A 21,935-nucleotide genomic window follows, 5' to 3' on the forward strand; every position below is an offset into this window, starting at 1 on the left:
AATGAACGAGTGTTCGGATAGTTGTTGAAAAAAATAATTTTAACTGAACTTCGATTAATTGAAAGCAAAAGTAGTCATTGAACAATTATGTTCAGAAATCAATTTCTTAATAAGTTCAGGATAAATTTGACAACATGTAAGTGTCTTGTTGTGAGTTACAAAAATAGTTACAACCCACTTAGTGCGATGGAAATAATTATATTTGAAGATTTTCCGTAATTCTGCCATGGACGAGTTTTTTTTTGTCGTGATACTGATACCTGGAGGGATAATAAATTTGTTTCGTCGCTTTCGTGTGCCGCCCTCTTCAGCTATCTCTCGTTTAGATTTGAGGAATTCCTTGATTCCTCTGTTCACAATTCGTTCTGGTGAACTTGGAACATGTGAGATGCTCTTTAGTTGCGGCTTCACAATAATCGGATAAATGCCACATTTCTTGAATCCCGATTATCTGTAAGGCTTCCAAGTAGCGGTTTCAGCAATTCTGAAAAATATGGCTTCTGCAAAGTAGCCGCCTTGCTCCTTATAAGTGCGAAGAATCTGCCTGCAATTCCTCTTCATAGGTGCGAAAAAAGCCACGCCTAGGGACGGTGTAATGAGTGTTAAATTTGGAGGATTGCTGCTAATTGTCAGTGTATTGGTGTATTTTTGGATTTACACTGCAACTTAGTTGTATATGTTCAATTTTATACTTTTCCCATTCCCATGTAAAAACGTTTTTCATGTTCAAAAACAACAATGATTCATCTAGACAAAACATAAAAAAATCATTCTATGAAATAGTAGTAGTTTTGTATAATGCTAAGTATGAGATTTTTCTAGGATGTTATTTGATGACTGTTTACACATCAAACTTTGAATTATTAAACAATAACTATTTGTACTACAGTTAAATATTATGCATTGGAAGTGGTGTAAATATGTCTCCTGTTAAATGGTTCATAGCATTCAAAAATATTATCAATATTTGTCAAGATATTACTATTATAGTCAGAGATGCCAACCTTCCTGATTTTTCAGGATTTCCCAGATTTTTTAGCACCTGATATCCTGACGAACACTCAATTTATCCTGATTTTCCTGAAATGATCTTGATTTTCTCTGATTTTTGTACTCTTTACATTATTCGTAATAAATATACTGGTTTCCATGCCAAGTTTTCAGTCATGATAGTTCTCCGGTTCGCACTTGTATATATCTTACATTGCATTAAACTTTGTATTTAACCTTTTTTATCTCTACCCTCCATTGTTTCGTGGCTTCACAGAACAGTGCTAGAAAATTTAATGGAACCAGATTGCCTGACGAATTTATGAAATAACAACGAGATTGAGTTTGAGGAACAACATTGCTTTATTGAGGATAATGTGTATGTAGATGTATCCCCAGTGTTATTGATGTAGGAATACGTTTCAAAGTGTAAAATTACTCAATAGAAAAAATTTGAATTCACAGTCAATATAAAAAGACTTTATATGTAATTTGTTCGTCTGATTCAAAGTAGAATAAACTTTAATGATGGGACTATGGTAAATATATCTATAACCGTACTAAATATCATAAAAAATAGGAAAAAAATCAACAAGTCTTCCACTGCTGATTTGCTTTCCTTAAGATTAATTCCAAAGCATGGATTATGAATTCAGTGAAAATTTAAATATTGTTTTTTTTTCTGCAATTGTCTGTAGTGATGCTGCAGGTTTTTCGGAAAAAAATATAAACGATCAGAAAGTCAGGCAAAACACTAGCATTTCCGCTAATGCGAGGATTTATACCATGCTTATTAATTCTTTTACATATCCGGTCTTCGCCCGAAGAAAGATATATTCTGGTGGATTTTAGAATGGATTCTGTATTATGAGCAACTACCAAGCAACCTGTTTCTCACTTGTCTGGCTCGCAGCAGTTTTCGACGAGGAAGCAAACATGTTCTGGGAGGAAATTTGAAAAATTGTGAAACGGAACTATGGATATAAAATTAAATTATAATGCTTTGATAGAAAATAATGTTTTTGTTTTCCCAAAAATCGACATTAACTTTTCGGACAACCCAATATGAGCTATCCTGATTTGTCCTGATTTTTATTTTCATTCTTCCAGATTTTTTTCAAATTATAGTTGGAAACCCTTATTATAGTTATTAAATTACAGTTTTTTGGTCAAAAATTGAATTTTCAGACGAAAAACCAACCGAGTGCCAAAAAACAACAAATCTCGTTTCATGCAATTTTGAAACCTTTGGCATTAAGTTTTTTGTTTTGAAAAACTCAATTTCTCGTAGAAACTGGGTGATTTTTCGGTTTTCAAAAAACTCAAATTTTATCGTTTGCGACACTAGAAAATGAAGTCCGATTGAGCTAATATTTTGCATAGGGTATTTCATCGTGCAAATCAACATTTCGCAGGAAGTCCCTTCTGCGTCTGTGATAGTTTGACACCTCTTCCTCCTTTGGAAGGGTCTACTCTGAAAATTCGGAAAATTGAATTCCTATATGTTCTACAATTACACCGTGATAAGCGTGATTAGTCCATTTGATGTTTGCACTATAGAAATTGTTCTTTGTTCGAAAGTGGAAATGGATTCTCAGTTGATAATCGAAAAACTCGAGGAAGAAATTGTCCGATTTGAGCTGTCTTTATTTTACTATATTTTCTGTATCAAAAATGTATTCCATGTAACGGAGAAACATGTTATTTGGAAGTGATTGAAGAATCTTGAACGAGAATTGTATCTGAAAATAATTTTATATTATGATGACGAGTTTTGGTAGAAGCACTAGGAAATGTATAATGAAAGGAAATTGAATAGGGTCAAAGGTTAATCATCCAATGAAGAGTTCTGTGATTATACCCACGAACGTTCGCTTAGTAGCAATGTCTGAAAATATTCATATCAAAAACATTGTCTTATAGGAAAAAAAAATTGAATTGAACCCCCTACAGAAACAAAACTACAGGTTTTGGCCAATGTTTTTGTTTGACAATATTTCGATTGTTCGTCATTCCCTGGAAAATCCCCGGAAATGTTTTCACCATTGGTGAAAAATGAACTGACAACGATGTCATTTTTTTCTGTACACAACAGGGTGGTTATGATTGGTGATACATAGGTGGATTCACCACCAGGTGGCAAGGTAATCACATGAAAAACTCACCCAGATGATGCTAGGAATGATGCTTAGATCGTTAAGAATATCTTAAGCAGAACTATCAGTTTGGAAACTCCATTCAGGGGAACACTAGCGGAAAATGTCAGTGGGAGATACTGTCAGTTCAATAGGGGTTCAGTGTAGAGATGTACCATCCGCTCATGAGCTGTTACGAAGAATCGACTCTTTGAAGTGAGTTGACACGGAACAGCCCGCGAAAAAAAAACAAACAGCTCTTCAGCTCACTTTGATAGTGATGCAGGAGGGAAAAGAGCTGTAGAATTGAAGAAAGTGTGTGAGCTGTAACATTCAAATGAACTGAGCGCCTTTCGCTCTTCGTGTTATGACATCAGTTCAGTTTCATTTGTTCCCCGTCTTTTCAACTTTATATTCGCGTTGACGGCATTGAGCTTTGTTTACTAGTTTAGGGGACGCCAAAGATAATAATTAACTTTCAGACAGAATGAACACTTTTTAAAAATTAAAATTATGAATTAAAAATAACTTCTGTGTATCAAATTAGTAGTATATTTAAATGAAAAAAGAAAAACACTTTGTTTGTAGGCGGTGAAAAAATCTCATAATAAATTGTTTTTGAAAACAACTTTATATTATAATTAAAAGTTTCAGTAAAAATGTCGGAAATGCATTAACAAATGGTTAAATAAGCGTCAGTAATACGTATTTCAAGTAATTTAATAACATTGTGTGTAAAATTTCATTCAAATTTCAACATTTTAAAACTGGCTTCGTGTCTTCTAATCTGATAGAGATTACACTATCGAGTTTGGGACCCAAATTGAAAGTCGCCGCCAGACGTCGACACTGACAACTGAGCTGAAGAGCTATTCATAAAGGTTGAGCTGAGCTGATCTGGGCTGTTCATCATGATGATCTGGTTTGCACGCCTTTAGTTCAGTGTGGACGTCACTCACGTGGGAAAACTGCTAAAATCAGTCTATTTTTTTTAAATGCACACGTTATAGCTTCCAGAAGATTAGAATAATAACCTGCGTTTATGTTTACTAGTTTGTATGTAATTCACAAACAAAGATCTTTTTGTATTCCAAAAATATGATGAACTTTTCGAGACTTAGAAGTGTTCACAAAAAAGTAGTAGAGGAACCGCGGCTAATACGGACAGTGGAGGTAAAATGGACAGGTGTTTGATTTGTATAGTTACATTTAGAATTCCAGATTTCTGTTAATGAGAACACCTTCTACATGTTATTCTATAATATTTAAGCCACCCTATGGCAATGAATACTGATCAAAAGTGAAAAAGGGAAACAAAACCCGAAAATCATACATGATTCCGCATGTGGATGTAATTTTAGCTGCTTCGATATTAAGCATTTTGAGTGGTTTAATATGGTAAAATTCAATTCGCTGATGGTTATATTTCGGTTTGAGAGCTAACAGAGAAGAGATATTAGGTATGTACGGAAAAGTAAATACATTTTTGAGTGGAAAATTTAAATTATTGAAATAATTGTACTGGTGGGGTAAAACTGACAGTTGCCAGTGGGAGTGAGATGGACTGTGAAAAGTCTATTTAATCTATTCCTTAGGAATGCCCTGCGTCTATAAATGAAAATTAAATCGCCAAATGTGTACTGTTTAGAAGCTGACTGGAACCAAAAGCAAAATAGTCTGTTTATACTGCTGAAAAGCACGACATCACTTCTAGGTGGATTAATTCGATTTTTCTCATCATTTAACGGACATTCGTTAGGGGTTCACACCTTAATTGAATTAAACTATTTCTCTCGCGATCGATAAACCTCTACGCTTCATATATCACAAACCTGTCCATATTACCCCCACTATATGTTCATATTACCCGCATCGAAAAAAATGTTGTACTTTTTGTTCTGTTTTAATTTCAGTAAAAACATTAAAGAACACTTTTCTGTAAAATATTTGGCCAATTAGGCAGAAAACAGTATATTGAATTGCAAGAAACTGCATCAAAGTTTTGGGAAACATGAGTTTCCAAAGATACAATTGAAGTTCTTCTTAACATGTCCGTTTTACCCCCACCTCTCCTACAATTTAAAAAAAAACAAACAAAATTATGAACCTTCATTTCCATAATTTTCAATGTTTTTAAAGCATACGTATTTTCATGTTTAGTTTCTTCATTGCATAAAAGTTGTCTATATATGTTTACATCTAAATAAAATTCTAAGGCTGCAGTATCGATCGGCTCATTTGTTACTCTTTAGAACAGTTGTAGAAGAATCGCTATTCGAAAACGATATTAGTTCTCATGATCATCATACATCTTTAAACATCTCTCTATAGCGTGAACTAGCGAAAATTTTATTTTGTATAGGGCCTGGCTGGATAAGGAAGTGAGAAGTGCCCCCAAATCAAATAACCAGCTATGGAAAATATAGTATAATATATGGAAATAAGAAATTTTGGCTAGTTTTTTGAACCCCTATTCATCATAAGATCTACTATGAAAATGCACTTTTTCGTTTATTTCACACCATTCTCTATAGCCTCAAGATAAAAATTTGAAAAAACAAAAAACTGGAAGTGTATCTTACCATGGTGCATTGAGAAAAATTATCGAAAAAAAATTTCATTAAAAATTGAAGCACCAAAAAAAAACCTTGAAATTTGGATTTTTTTTGGGATTTAGTCCCAATTCGTCAGAAATGTAGAAATGTTGTATGTATTAGTAAAAAGTACCTTCAAATCATATCACCTTTCTGAATCCCTATATGGTTCACTATGGTGGAAAACGTATTTTTTTTACACGCCATTCTCGATAGGTTTGAAATGAAAATGTGAGAAAAATACTCAAAGTGCATCTTACTATGATGAACTACGACATATCGTCATAAAAAATAACCATCGAACATTAATTTTTTTTGTGTTTCGAAAGTTGGATAGTTCTACAGATAGATCAGATGACGATATGTTTAGCCTTATAGATTTAAATCCACGAGCTAATCCAAATTACAATTTAGTCATCGATTTATCGAAATAAATGCAGACGGTGAAAAATAATACGCTCAATTCTCGAAACATTATGAAAAAAAATCACAAATAAACAAAAACACCTTGGAACACATTTCGAAACAATACTGGGTCTCAACACTTTATAATATTCCTACAAAATGTACCGCAAAAGCTCTAAAATTCTGAAAAAAAATATCACATATCAAAAACACGTTCACGTACAATGAAAAATATGTTTTAATGGATCTAAGAATAACAAAAAAAAAAAATTTGAAATACCACAAAAAAAAAGAATTTATGATATAATTGATATAATTTAGAATATTTCCATTTTCAAAACCATGTATGTAATTTTTTTGTACCTAATTTTTTGATGAAACATTTCTGTGATTATTTTTCTCGATACACCATAGTAAAAGACATTTTCAGTGTTTTTTCACACTTCAACTCGCATCTATTGACAATGGCGTGAAATAAAACGTAAAAGTACGTTTTTCACTATAGATTCTATGGTGGACCACTTCGGGGTTAAAAAAAATCGACAAAATTTCTGTTTTGGTACCCTATAAAATATTTTCCATAGAGCTGGTGAATTGTTTTGGGGGCACCTTTTACTTCCTTACTCAGCCAGGCCCTTACTATTAAAATAAATTTGGAATAGAAAAAAATGAATGAAAATTCGTCCTTGGTTGGATGGTTCTAATCGTGCTAAAATATAATACAGGGCCGACTCGGTTATGTGCAGTCTCCGATTTCTTTCCACTGCATAAAGATAATACAATATATAATTTAGACAGAATCTCTCAAGAGATGATAGACGATCATATTTGATGAAAAAATCGTTCTACGCATATGGTCGAATTTCAAAAATGACAAAGTTATAGAGTTTTTTTTTGTTTCGGGCTCTGCTTTCCCCAAACTGGCTCTACATTGAAAAGTACACTACGTAAGATGATTCTGTTGCTCCCGTTTGAAAGATAAGAAAATTTAATACCGGATATAGTTCTAAGCCTTTAAATTAGCGGATTTTGTTCTCTGGCACCCAACTTCTATCTTTCTTAATTTCGCTCCAATATCGTTATAAACAATTCTTTGTGAGAATTCAATCAAAATCTATAGAAATCACGATTATTACTCCACTGTAATGTCTAACTAAAATTCACTTCAACGTTGAAATATTAAATTTTTTTTCTTGAATTTAGTCATATTTGAAATATATAAAAAAAAAGTGTATATTAGTAAAATTGTATATAATCGAATAATATAAAATTTACGTGGCTTTTTTCACATAGCACGTATCAACCGCGTAAAAATTCAAAGTGATAATTGATGTGACTTTTCACGAAATAAGTGTGTATTGTATCACTGATTAGTAGCTGAGAAATGAAAGGAGATGCAGATATCATGATTGTAGCATGCAAAAAAAATCAATTAATCAATTGTTAGAATATGGGTTGCATTTCAAACTAATAATTCACTGTTTGCTAGATTTTTATACGGATTTTGAAATTTACCCGGTTTATTTTCACGCGGATTTTGGAATTTTTACGCGATTTTTTTACGCGGATTTTGGAGTTTAGGCGGTTTCTTTTACGCGGCACGTATCCCCCGTTAAAAAACAAAAAAGCCTTAAAATTTAAATAAAACATTTCTAAATACAAGAACGCTAATCTTTCGAATGTATGAAATAATGTATCTTATCAATATAGGGTTCTAAGAACTATTTCACGTTAGATAAAATTGAGAAATTTGACTCAGTCAAGCACGGGTTTATAGACTCGAAAAACGCGTCACCTGGAAGAGCCAAATTTCCTCCCACGGACGGCTTTCCAAGTTTCATTCCGAATGATTCAACAACTCTCGGACGCAGTTACAGTCAGACAACAAACATTGTTCATGTATGATGAATAATCTCACCATCCGGTGCGACATGGGTTCAATCTCCGGCCCATTACCATAATCTGGAATGACGCGAGCATAGCAAGAGATGCTGCACGGTAACGATTCGTGCGCGCGCTAAACAGATAAACGGAGATCTGGGATTCGCTTTCTTCTGTGGAGAGGCTGTGGTATTTGAAGGTTTATTTCTGTTTTTTTTATCTGTGTTCGCGACGAGTCGCAACCATTTCAAGGCATTCGGTGCCGTCGGTGGCGTTTTATTGTTGATATCAAGGTTTCTGCTGTTTCGCTAGTAAAAGGTCTCTGGAGCGCGGTATCACATCATCATCATTTTTTATGCGACTATGCCAAAGCTGGGGAGGAGGTGTGATTATGCTAATACGAAAGTGAAATCCTTCGGCGCGTGATATTCGTCGTGTCGAGATTTTAGATCATTGAATGCAAATTTCTGCGCCACGGCAACACTGCGGGACTTGGGTTTAATGTGTTCCAATTATGCTAAAGTTGCATGCACTTCATGATAACCAACTTCATCAGCGTAAAGTAATAACCACTCATTGCATATGTGATGAGCTTGATATCATTCTAGCATCCCAACCCCTCATTGTGTGATGACATCGAGGGCATAAAGAAACAAATCCGTGTAAGAAAAAGGTCGTCCACTCGGCGTGAAATGACTCCAAAGGAAAGTGAAAGTCTGCTCGAAACTCTCTCTCTCTGTCCATTCGCTTCGATCCGGCCGAATGTGTGTTGGCTTGACTTGCCAGCTCTCTTGTGGAGGTTGTCTCTCGTGTACTTACCGGCATTTTAGACGCGGGCAGTACCCCGATGTTATTGACATTGGTCCGGATGTTCAGCGCTCGTCTCTTGCTGCCCTCAACGTTGCCGAGTGACTCGGCCAAACCCAGCTCGTCTCCTACGCTGAAACCTGTAATGAAAGAAAGACGGAAGATGATGTAAACGGAGGATTGAGGAGGATTTTACGAGAGCCCATCATCCAGGGGAGAATTATGTCTGCACATTAGCAAATACTACGGCATGTAAGAGATGCTCGGATATGGGTTAAGCGGGACTGTTACGTAAATGGCCATGCTATTAGAGTTGAACTCGTTTGTGTTTCACGCTTGTTCTGCTGTTCCGTTTCAATATTAAATGCTCGCCGTAAAACATGTTAAATTATTAACCGAATAATTGTTCCCCTCTTATGGGCATAGTTTGAACCGATTTATATATCGTTAGCAACGATAATTCAATTCCGATCCAGGGCACCTGTAACGAATCGCTTGTCATAACCACCCACCCGAAGAGGGCCACCATATTTATGTGGTGAAAGCACAGCGATACATTATAATCACCATAATTCATCTTAGCAGCACATCCATCCTCGTTTCGAAGCCATTAATCGACTCTCGATAATGCACTCACCCAAGCATGGCTAATCGGAACGTGGTTGAAATATAATAATGAACGGTTGTGTAAAATTATGCTACCTTGCGCCTTGCCTAGTTGACGGCCTCCGGGGTTTTATGGTAATGTGTCGCGCGTCAATGAGCCTATCAATATTCAATCGGGTGGGTTCGCATCTGCTCGAAACACTGTGCTACTCAAGCAATTTCCTGCCGGAGAGCGCATTTTAGGAGGCCAATTACAGCAGCTTTTGTAGGCCTTCGCCTTGATGTGATATTTGGTTGATATCAGGCGGAAATTATGCATAAATTCGATATGCCTGTGTCTCTAATAAAATCAATTGTCGACCAGAGCTCAACTGCATTCAATGGATAGATTTTCTGAAAATCAATTCAGAAATTATTCGGTGTTTTTTTTACTATTAGCAGAATGTCGCGAGCCAAAAAGCAGATTAAAATTCGATTCTGGACACTTGATTTTATTAGAAAGGCATTACGATTCAATGAATCATGGACATGGAGTCTGTCGTTGTCATCCTGTGAAATTATTTTTTTTGTTTTTTTTGTCTGTATTATAGTGATTTTCAACTCATTTGGCTGGTTCGTCACTTTTACTTCCATTTTTGGAAGAATGTCGGGAGTGAGAATTGAACTCGTGACCTTTAGCGTGAGAGGCATGGATGTTACCACTACGCCAGATCGCCTCCTCAAAAGGCTGTGAAATTATCTTGCCATGTCTTTTTCCAATTCCGGTGGTTTTTCCTTCAGAGTTCTATTCAAACGTAATAATTGTAGTCGGCGCCGTCAACCAGTGGTAGTTTAACGTGATAGATGCTTCCAATTGTGTGTCTTGAAAATTTTTCGGTGCGTTTCCTTGTTCTTTATCATCCAAATCAAAATCATTGATTATGAATCGTTTAAAATACGTGCTTCACAAATGCTTATTGACGGAGCATATTTTTTATTAGCTACGAAAAGTAAACGATTACTATCAGCTGCATTTTTGTTCAGAAAAAAAATCGCATTTTGAAAACGCATTTTTTATGTACGGCTGCGGAATTATTTCTCCAATCCGCTTGTTTATCAATTCGGATATTATTTCAGAATGCAATAACATTTTTGAAATAACATATTAGTACGAATTTTTAATTGTGCTGAAAAGAGCCGTTGATTTAGTAAAATCAGCTGAAGATGTTCACGATTCATGCTTCTCCTTGCGAAATTACGCATTGGAGGGGTGATTTTTTTTGTGTTAATGCCGTTTTCACGCAGGACTTTTTCCAGTTGACTCACACACGGTCACAGGAGATCTTCCATCCAGTTGACTCACACACGGTCACAGGAGATCTACCATCAACGGTTTGATCCATCATCGTTATTATTCCACATTGTAATACTCAAAACATTAGAATCGATTGGTGGTAACTATTTCAGTCTACATTAAACAACGCATTAAAGACAACAATGGGGCTCTCCGTAGCCACATTGGTTGCGCATTCGCTTAGTAAGCGATCGATCGTGAGTTCAAAACTCAGGGCCCTCATTGACCATCTTTGTGTTGTGACAGAATAACTACGTCCACGCAACAATCATCAGCGATGGAGATCGATCCACGGTCGAAATAAGATCGATTCATCCATACAACTGCTCTGCTCTGCAAGACACATCGGGCTACGGTAAAATGCTAATGAGCCTAAAAGAAAACAAAATCAAAACAAAATCACGAGTACTGATTTATAAACAAACAGCTGTCAAAAAAATTGTTGTTGCGTTGACTGAGAGTGCCGCTTCAAAATATACAACGCGTACGTATCCTATGCGAATAAAGTGCGCTACACTTACAGCGTCACCGTCACCGTCCCGTCAACTATTCTCTTGGACTTATTTTGCCAACGTCAAAGTTGCCGGTGATTGTGTATGTGAATGCTACCATACGATTTCCATGGGAGTATATTTGACATTTCTTTCCTTTACGTTGACTTCACGGTGACGGGACGTTGTATGTGTAGCGCACTTAATGCAAACAGAAAGATAATTTAGTGGGAGTTCGCCTGAATAAACCTCGAGATTCATAGTATGCGTTGAGTGCAATCAGTACTACATGGACTGAAAAGTCCCTGGATTGTAAATGAAAACAATGGTTTTTTGAGCAAAACTGTATGTATTCCTCAAAATGATTTCCGTCGAAGGCATTACACTTGGTATAGCGAGTTTGCAACATTTCGATTCCCTTTCTGTAGTACGAAACGTCTATGTTTTCGAAATATGCCTCAGTCCCCTTTTACAGACTGTGTATTGGACTCGGTAATGTGGTAATGGATCCACGTTTCATCCATTGTCACGAAACGTCGAAAGAAGAAGTCCACTCGATTACGTTTCAAAGCCAAACCGACTGTTGAATCATCAACAAGCCGCTGTTTTTGGTCGACGGTCAGCAAACGCGGTACCCATCGCGCGGATAGCTTTTAATGTCCAAAATATCGTGCAAAACGATTAACTTCGAATATAGCTTCCTTCTGTACTGTTTTCATACGCCGTTCCCTTAACTCACTTAGTGTTCAAACGATTATTAACTCTTTGTGGTCGCTTGTCTGCTCTCAGCCACCATACCTTTTTTACCGTTCTGGTCGTTTGTCTGCTCTCAGCCACCACAGCAAGAAACCATGCTAATGTTATATTTTACTCAACCAAGTATCAGTATATGCTTTTCCTGAACGAAGCTTGATGTCTAGTGACCCTGTTCACGGATCAATACGATGATACTATGAGTAATAGATAACAGTAGTTAGTATCAAACAAAGTAGTCACCCACACAAGACAACGTACAGTGCGTCAAATGCATAGGAATGTGGGACAATCACCATAACACTTCACGTGTCTCAAACGATAAAATCTTTTTTCTTCTAAAGCTAAAAGTTCTGATAATCTCGGACCACAGATACAGTATTTGAGTAACTACTGGTTTAAATTATGTTGAAGTAGTTGTTTTTAAAGAGCAAAATAACTGTTTGCATAAGTGTATTATGTAATCTGAATAATCTAATGTAAAAAAACCTTTGTTTGTTAAAAGAGAAAAGTGCTGATCTTTTCGGATACACATTGCTGGCATAAATTACACATTTATTAAATCAATGGTAAAACTGTCTCATATTCAACGGATAATAAAACTAAAATTATGTGTTGATTATACTTCATATGATTAACTCTTGGAGAGTGTTTCGGAAGATTTCACACGAATACGAATTATAAAATATAATTTTTATATAAACACACCACATCAAAACACATTGTTAAGTTAACACATATAAATAGTTTACAAAAAATAAGAACAATGTTTATTTTATTTAATCTTGTATTTATCACTGCTTTTTCAAGGAAAAATAATTCCAACCAGTACGACACCCATGCTTAAATTTAATACGACCGCAAAGGGTTAAAGAGATTTTCAGCAGAAGGTTGGTTCATCTTTGCTCCAAAATAAATATTTAGCACATTTTCTGACATCTTCATTACATCAAATGAGCTTAAAAGTAACGAAAAATTTGCTATCCACCCATACTGGTACAACATTCACTTAAGCGAAAGGAGAGTTTGTGTATAATATATATGTCATAGTAACATAGACACTTTGCAAATAAGCACGCACCCTTTAGGCTGCGGCATCCGCTGTAATGCAGCTAGATACTGCCTTATACTACATAGGCTAAAAAGTCTCGGAATTGTTCAACAGATGGCGCCACTAAAAATGAACAAGGTTCATTTCGAGAGGAAGCGAGGTAGCGATCTGTCACTAATTTATGTATGAAGTTTTATGACATGTCGAATATTTGTCACAAACTAAAGTTGTTCAAGTGTCACTACCTGAGCATTCGTATAACAAATGAAAAAAAGGAATATCGTATTTTAATCAAACATTGTTTTTCGATGGGAAAAGCTCCTGATCAATCGATGTAGTGGTTGATGAAATGTTATTCCATTTCTGCTCCTTCGAGAACAACAGTTTGTCGGTGGTTTAGTGAATTTAAAATGGGCCGTACAAGCACCGTAGATTCTGTTCTGGACGTTTCGTACTATGAAAAGGGAATCGAAATGTTGGAAACTCGCTATATCAAGTGCATTGTCCTAGGAATAAATACAGCTTTGCCCAAAAAACGATTGTTTTCATAAAAAATCCCGGCACTCCCGCCCATGTAGTATTTGTACAATAAGTATTTTTGGGAGCTGGCACCGACACTGATAGCGTGAAAACTGTACTAAAGAAAAAAAAATAATGAAGAAAAAAAAATAGAACAATTGCGCACTTGTATAATGCTCACTCTTTCTTTCGTTTATTAACTATCTATTCTGAAGCGATTCACGTTGTTGAAGGTACAGTGTCAACATTTATAAATATACAATAAGGCTTAAAAAAATACTCTATCAGGTTTTCAGTTTTGAACCATCGATGGAAAATAATTCTTTGATGTTTTTTGAATCCTTTAAACACATAGTTCAGACTCATACTCAACCATTTTTCTGTCCATATCCTGTGATTTTCATAAAAACTCATGTTTATAATAGACAATTATTATGCGACACAGTTTTTGTTTAACATTTGTCATCATTTGCGAAAAACGTGTTCCTCTATTATGTAGAATACGTATTCGATACGGAAAAGTAAATTTCAATTTATGTTTCTTTTAGCGGGTTTTTATTCCATCTAGAAATAACATCATGATTTTCGACCCACAATGACAGAACACAAAGTTCAATGCCGTTAACGCGAATTGAATGAATAAACATTGAAAATAGTGTCTTTTTTCTCTTTCTCTCCAAAACCCTACTTCAAGGATGACAGATTTACAGACGTTTGGCAGATTTAATATTTACATTTTTGAAAAACCTGACCAATTTTCAAAAAGCTAATCCAAATGCCTGTGTTCACCCGAAGAAAGTCTTATTCTATGTCTGGTGCGAACGGAAAGGAATTCTGTATAAATGTCCCTCGTGCCTTTAAAAATGATGCTTTTTTTTCCGAATATCGCCACGAAATTTCCGTATCACAAAAAATGAGCTATCCTGATTTTTATTTTCATTGCTCTTGATTTTTCAATTTTATAGTTGGCAACCCTAGTTATACGAGGTCTGTTCAAAAAGTATTGCGACTTTCGAATTTACGCGTGTTACGTATATTCTAGATTTTTTGTGGCATTATGTTGGCAGTAGGCAAGAATCGAAGATGAACCAAAACACGTTTAAAAAAATGCAGTTGTCAAAAATTAATATTCAAAATAGCCGTACTAGTCAGTATGAGTACCAACATAATGCCACAAAATATCTAGTATCGAATTGACGATCTAACGTAGAAATCTACACCTAGGCGGCGCTGCGGTGAAAGTGATGATGGTTTCAAATTTTGCAATGTGAGTTTATGGAAGGTTTGTAGTTCTTTCTATAAATCACCATATTATAATCATAAACTATTATTTTATTGCAATGAGTTTGGAAGAAATTTAATTCTGCGCAATTTCATATATATCATGTTTTCTTACCTCTTTTATTTGTGAAAACAGTATAAAGCTTTTTCCCAGTGTCGGATGAATTCTCTTCTGTTGAAACTCAACACCATATCTGTCATAATGAGTATAACACAAGAGTCGAGACGCGTAAACTTTGTCTGGAATATTGAACGAAAACAGCACGAATGAATTTCGAAAAGCCTGCATTCAGGCACTTTCCTTACTGTCATTGCTTGCCGTGGTTTTTTATTGAAATATAATTGGACGTGTATACAACCTCCGGCCAATCAGAAGTAGATTCATAAAACACAGTCAGAGTTATACTATACACTCCATTGCCGAAGTCCCCAAAAACAAGAATTTTGTGTGATGAATGGCCATCCTTTACCGTTAATTGATTTCACTCTCAATTGGTTAACGTTGAATTTTATTCTCTGATTTTCAACAACACGCAATGATCTTCAATTTCGACGTTATGAATATTATGACGAAAATGATGATGCAATCGAAAAATTAACTTCATGGCAAGCTGATGTTGATGTTCATTCCACTGATGTTCATTGATAGTGTTGTTTCATATTTTTCGACTCTCGCCGAAATTCGCCGTATTTGAATGTCGTGAACGTGAATATTTTCGGCACTGGCTATACCATATATTAGGCTGTCAAAAAAGTCCTGTGGTATTTCCGCGAGGTGTCGTTGTAAGCGCGTAGTTCTAGTTGTATTCATTGTATCGGGTCATACTATAGCTTGTTGGAAAGGTATTTTTGCGCGGTACAATATAGTCCTTGACAGTGTTTTGTTTGGTTAAGTCGTTCGTGAGTTATAGTGTCGCAAATATGGAGCAAAATAAAGAGAAAATCCGACATATTTTACAGTACTACTATGACAAAGGCAAAAATGCATCTCAAGCTGCCAATAAAATTTGTGCAGTTTATGGACCCGATACAGTTTTCATTTCCACCGCACAACGATGGTTTCAACGTTTTCGTTCTGGTGTAGAGGTCGTCGAAGATGCGCCACGCTCCGGAAGGCCTGTCGTCGAAAATTGCGACAAAATCGCTGAATTAGCCGAGAAAGACCGGCATAGTAGCAGCCGTAGCATCGGCCAAGAGCTGGGGATAAGTCATCAAACCGTTATTAACCATTTGAAGAAGCTTGGATTCACAAAGAAGCTCGATGTATGGGTGCCACACACGTTGACGCAAAAAACATCTTTGACCGTATCGACGCATGTGAATCGCTGCTGAATCGCAACAAAATCGACCCGTTTCTGAAGCGGATGGTGACTGGCGATGAAAAGTGGGTCACTTACGACAACGTGAAGCGCAAACGGTCGTGGTCGAAGCCCGCTGAAGCGGCTCAGACGGTGGCCAAGCCCTCATTAACGGCCAGGAAGGTTCTGCTGTGTGTTTGGTGGGATTGTCATGGAATAATCTATTATGAGCTGCTTCCCTATGGCCAAGCGCTCAATTCGGACCTGTACTGCCAACAACTGGACCGCTTGAAGGTAGCACTCATGAAGAAGAGGCCATCTTTGATAAACAGAGGTTGCATTGTCTTCCATCAGGACAACGCCAGGCCACACACTTCTTTGGTGACGCGCCAGAAGCTCCGGGAGCTCGGATGGGAGGTTCTTTTGCATCCGCCGTATAGTCCGGACCTTGCACCATATGACTACCACCTGTTTTTGCTCATGGCGAACGAGCTAGGTAGTCAGAAGTTAGCCACAAAAGAGGCCTGTGAAAATTGGCTATCCGAGTTTTTTGCCAATAAGGAAGCGAGCTTCTATAATAGGGGTATTATGAAGTTGGCATCTCGTTGGGAACAAGTCATCGAACAAAACGGCGCATATTTGACTTAAAACAGATGATTGTAACTAATTTTATGAACAAATCAAAATTCAAAAAAAATACCGCAGGAATTTTTTGACAGCCTAATATATTATACGGGAAACTGCTTGGGAAAATTCTTGGAAGGAAGAAACTTGAATTGGTTTAAATAACCTGATTAATGAACAAAGATAATGGTTTTGTCCACATGTCGGAGAAGTACATTCATCTGAGTCGAATAGGTTTAGTCCCTTCGCTGGTGTGACTCAGCATGGCGTATGCTTGATGACGTCGTTCACTCCTCAGAAACAGATGAATATCCCCAGTAGTGGATGAGCATCTTTGAATACGGAGAGAGCATCACACGTCGATGGCTTGAGTGTTAGCAATTCAAACTTCTTCCAGGTTTGCTTCCCGATGATAGCTTGACTAATTTTGATCGTTGTCGTGATGAACCGGATGGGAATACCCACAGCTCACAGTATACACGATGTTGGTACTTGTTCTGCTGATGCTTCGTACCCTTCTTCCGCTTCGACTTGTAACCAGAGGACAGGCTTGGAGACTTGGTGAAAGAATCTTCATTGTACCCCACACGGTTACAAGATTTGTAGAGACAGCTGCAGAATGTGCAATTCTTGAGAAAAGCCAAACGCCTTCGGGATTTTCGTTTCCGACTTGAATGAGAACTTGAATTTTTCTAATCAGTTCTCCTTCTCGCTCACCATATGAACTGTTGCCTTCGATCTGACTGGGTGCTCTATTTTTGTCTGCTGGAGAGAGAGATGAGATTTCCCAGGGTTACTGGTATGTCTTGTTTCTTGCTCTCCTTGCAGATAGGCGAACTTACCGGAGTTTTCGTGTGCTTGAAGGCCTTCAGTCCGGCGACGAAAACCACACATTTGAACTGGTCCATAATCAGGCTTGTGAAATTTAAGTCTTTACATGGTTAATTGACCTTTCCTCCGTAGGTAATGATGTCGTATACTTCACAGGATTCGACGGCAGAAAATTGAGTTTTGTTCGTCGAAAATTTTCTTCAACGTTAATAAGGTGTCTTCGAACGACAGACGCGGAAGGATTTGGTTTGGATACCGAGTGTGGTAAGCCATCTTCCAGAACAGTAGCCGGGATCGAAAACGAGCTCTCTGATGTTCGAGCGTTTTGGTGACCGGGCCCGAATCTACTGAGATGTTTTGTTGATCTAATGAATCTCTATTTGCATGTCTTTCAAAAATATAAATTGATGTCGGACGTGGGTTTATCGGTTTCTCAAATAACTACGATTCATACTGTTATCCAATCTTCAGGAATAATATTATGTTCAGGTACTACCTGAACAAATTCAACAAGCGAAATTTTGCCTTTTTTTTACTGATGTTAGGTTATTCAGCAAGTAGAACATGATTTTATTCGATCCCGGAGTTGAACTCTTTCACGTTTCATGAGAACAAGTGAAAATTCTTCATTGAAAGTTCGGAATCGTATTTTTCTTGTGGCATATTTGTTTATAAATTCATTTGCATGGGAGAAAAATCGGGACAAATCTCGCTCTCATTCAAGTTGCAGTTTTAGCCATTAATATTTAAAGTGCTAACTGAACTGTAATCCGTTCAAGGTTACTCAATAATTATTATTGTTGTGCTGCAACAATAATAAAAATGTATCGATTACAGATCAAATTACACCATCAACCCATTCAGCGAGATAATCGGATTTGATTATGTTTGCTCATTCGGAAAACGCGATTCACACGCTGGACAGGACAATTACTCCGCCCGACGACTCGCGCTTCTAACGGCAAACTATTGATTTAAACGACAGCCGATGATCAGCGCTTCCGGTCAGCGATTACATTAGGCCACTTACTGGAACACACTTCCCTTCTCCTTCGAGCGCAGTTGCTTTCGAGCCCGACCAGCTCCGTCTACAGTAAACGCGTTTCGAATCATTTTAATTCAATATACGCAGTATTTACGGATCATTGCCCAAATGTCGGTACCAATGGTTGCTGTGCAATCATCATCATCACCATCATTACCATTATCGTCTTTGGCAACTACTGTGCGATGACTGGGCATAATTAATACGGCCAGTGCCAGGGAATGAAATCACCCAGATTTAGCGCTTGGAGCATTGGCCCGAAAGGTGTGCTCATCGGTGAAGCCGGGAAATCAGTGTCACAGCACGAAAATCAACGGTACGTGTTGCTGCTGGCTGCCCAGAAAAAAGGGGATGGGATCTGGGAGCCCCAATACGATCCACCTGGCGAATGATCAAATTTGTAGGGTGAAATTTAAATTTTAAATTACCTCGCCAAGCTGCCAACAAGTGTGCCGAAGCGGCATTTGGGTAAATAAGAACGAGCGAGTGTTTCGATTCAGTTCGACCTGATTGTGAACAAAATTAGTCGGAACAAGGTAAATTTCGGCTGCAAAACAGCGTTATGTGATAATATCTTCTTATGCGGGGTTATGATTCTGAGTATGTACGCGAGCTCGACAAATCTGCCTGTGTCAGTTCTAAAAAAACCAATTATACACCAATTCGCAAGTTGCTTCGAACGCTGAAAGTATCCAATAGAACGAGCTAAATTCTCATTGTCATCACTCCATGGTCAGATGATGCTGCTGCTGCTGACGGCGGCGGGGGTGATGAATGTTGCGTGCTGCTACGTGGGAGTAATTAATATGTTATTTCGGATTCACACATACACATACACACGAGCCCTAATTGAAGCTCCAATCGTTGCTAATAACTCTATTATAGGAGTAGGAGAGAGAGAGAGGTGGAAATACGGTAACAATGCACTTTACCTAGCCCGAAGTGCGCTTTGACGCCCCCGAGGTTCCGCACGCGAAACAGGCCGGACTTTTTGAAGGCACAATTTAGTATGAAACCGAAGTCGGAATCAAGTACACAGGTGCTCTCTAATTGTCGGATTGTGCCTGCAGAGAGAGAGGGGGAGAAACAGAGAGATGTTTTGGTTTAATTATTACGGTGGCAGTGATGCATTTTTAATATCCTACTTAAGTACTCCGACCTCCGAACCCATGTGGTTAGCATTTTGGTGGGGTGATTAGATGAGGTGTTAGAGGTGCTTTCCGCTTCCACTATTTCAGAACTTGCAAGTCTGGGGTGAGAACTTTGCGGCGCGTGGTTTGTGGGTGGGTGAAAGTGGATTGTGGACGGTTCGAAAGCGATGCTTGTGAGTCATTCGGTTCATTGGGTTTGGCGTTAATGGAACGGTAACAAATTGAATTAAAATTGCATTACTGTGTAGCATTGGGGGTATTGATTGCTACAGCTTTTAGCTAGTGTTTCAAGCGTACAATTTCGAGTTTACAACAGAATAGTTTTGAAGAACAATCACTTTCACGTGTTTTAAATGATTTTTTTTAAACTGGTTTGCGAAAATTGCACCGATTTTGATCATGATTGCACGAAATAATAGCCATCAATCAATGAGTTCAGGGGATGACATATAGATGGCGCCAATATTGATCAATTCATTCTATTTTCATCTGAGACGAGACTTCCTAATAGAGGGATTGATTCTGTACCAGACGAGACCAGACAACTTATTACTCTTGTGTTCGCCTTTTTTTAACAAGTGCGGACAAGTGCGGACAAGATTTCGGAAGATTATTTTCTCACACCCGAAAACAAAGATTTTTCGTATCATACATGTATTTGGTTGATGCAGGACATAATTGCTGCATATTTGTTTTGCAATAAACTATATTAGTTACAAGAATTATTAGTTCGAGAGTAGGCACTGTGAGTACATTAAGTAGAAGTGTATATTTAAATATAATTGGCAATTGACCAATCAGCAGCTGGTCTGTGTTTGACATATAAAAATATTAATGGTAGAATACATGTACGTCAAGTTAAATAAAACATGTCAAGTACGCCAAGACGATAATCTTAAAAAAAAATAGGATACCAAAAGACGGAGCAAGAATTACTGACTAATCGGTAAGTTGGCGAAGTCATTCAATTTTTATGTGACTAAATGAAAAACGCGTTTTTCTTAGAACTGTATTTTGGCATACAGTGATGGACAAAAAAAAATCAACCCCCCATTTGAAATCAAAGTATAGGTCGGACTCGATTATCCGGATACTCGATTATCCGCGATTCGATTATCCGGAATTTTAGAATCGATTATCTGGAGTACTTTGGTTTTGATTTTCGGAAAATCTGGATAATTTGTATAATAATATTCCATAGTGAATAGCTCATATGGGTATTAAATGAAAGGGCTTGACTGGTAGAATACGTAGATCATGAAAAATCTAAACCCAATATGACCGCAGTTCCCAAATGAACAATAACTTTTTAATGGTTCCATTCACCTTGCCCTGTTTGTATGTATGTTTGAGTGTTTTGTAGGGTTGTCTCACATTAATAGAAAATTGACCCCGTTCCTGTTGAATGATTGATCTGAAATTTGGAACATACATTTAATTCTTCTGTCATTATAAAACTACGTATTCCATGATCTTGAGAAATCCAATTTGGCCGCCGCTAAAAATGCATGAATGGCTTGATTTGGAGAATACACTACACTATGAACAACATAAATTCGAAAAGGTCGCCGCCACAAAATGGTCGACTATGTATTTTTTGCAATCCCCTCAATATTGGTATCAAATGAAATTATTTGACTAATAGAATACAATATATTATCCAAATATTCTGAAAAAAATTAGGTAAGAAATAAAAATTTAAAAAAAATATATTTTTTTGAATGGTAAAAAAAAAGTAAAAAAAACTTTTTAAGTTCACGGTTTAATGTACTAAAAGCTACAAATAATTAGACAAGTAGCAGTTAGTAGTTATCACATCCGTTCCTTCATTAATCTAGGGCAATGATGGGCAATGAATAAAATCGTGGGATATATGGTGAATCAACTGACTGTGGATAATGGAAATCCAACGTTTATTTCTTATCTAATTTTCTTCGGAATATTTTCATGATGTACTGTATTTTTTTAAGTTAAATCATTCAATTTGATACCGATATCGAGTTGATAACAAAAAATACTCGACCATTTAGTGGTGGTGACCTTTTTGAATTTATGTTGTTTATTATGTTCCGTGTTCTCCAGGTCTAATCATTCAGCCATCTTTTAACGACGGGCAAATTGAATTTTTCAAGATCATGGA

The 21,935-nt window shown here is 37.0% G+C and overlaps 2 protein-coding genes across 14 annotated transcripts in view; one reads left to right on the forward strand and one right to left on the reverse strand.

The window, feature by feature from the left end:
• LOC129780134 (pickpocket protein 28) overlaps positions 1-21,935 on the forward strand; it is a 332,703-nt gene that overhangs the window by 50,974 nt on the left and 259,794 nt on the right. The gene's annotated exons all lie outside the window — the stretch shown is intronic.
• LOC129780136 (homeobox protein 13) overlaps positions 1-21,935 on the reverse strand; it is a 262,084-nt gene that overhangs the window by 43,023 nt on the left and 197,126 nt on the right. For 12 of the 13 annotated variants that reach the window (XM_055788115.1, XM_055788106.1, XM_055788110.1 and 9 more), the window contains 2 exons: positions 19,577-19,708; positions 8,825-8,952 (listed from right to left, as the gene is read on the reverse strand). In XM_055788115.1, coding sequence (XP_055644090.1) covers positions 8,825-8,952; positions 19,577-19,708 — 260 coding nt within the window. The remainder of the gene's footprint in view (positions 1-8,824; positions 8,953-19,576; positions 19,709-21,935) is intronic. The other variant, XM_055788117.1, reaches the window with a different exon arrangement.

This window comes from Toxorhynchites rutilus, chromosome 3 (genome assembly GCF_029784135.1).
Source record: "Toxorhynchites rutilus septentrionalis strain SRP chromosome 3, ASM2978413v1, whole genome shotgun sequence".
Classification (NCBI taxonomy): domain Eukaryota; kingdom Metazoa; phylum Arthropoda; class Insecta; order Diptera; family Culicidae; genus Toxorhynchites; species Toxorhynchites rutilus.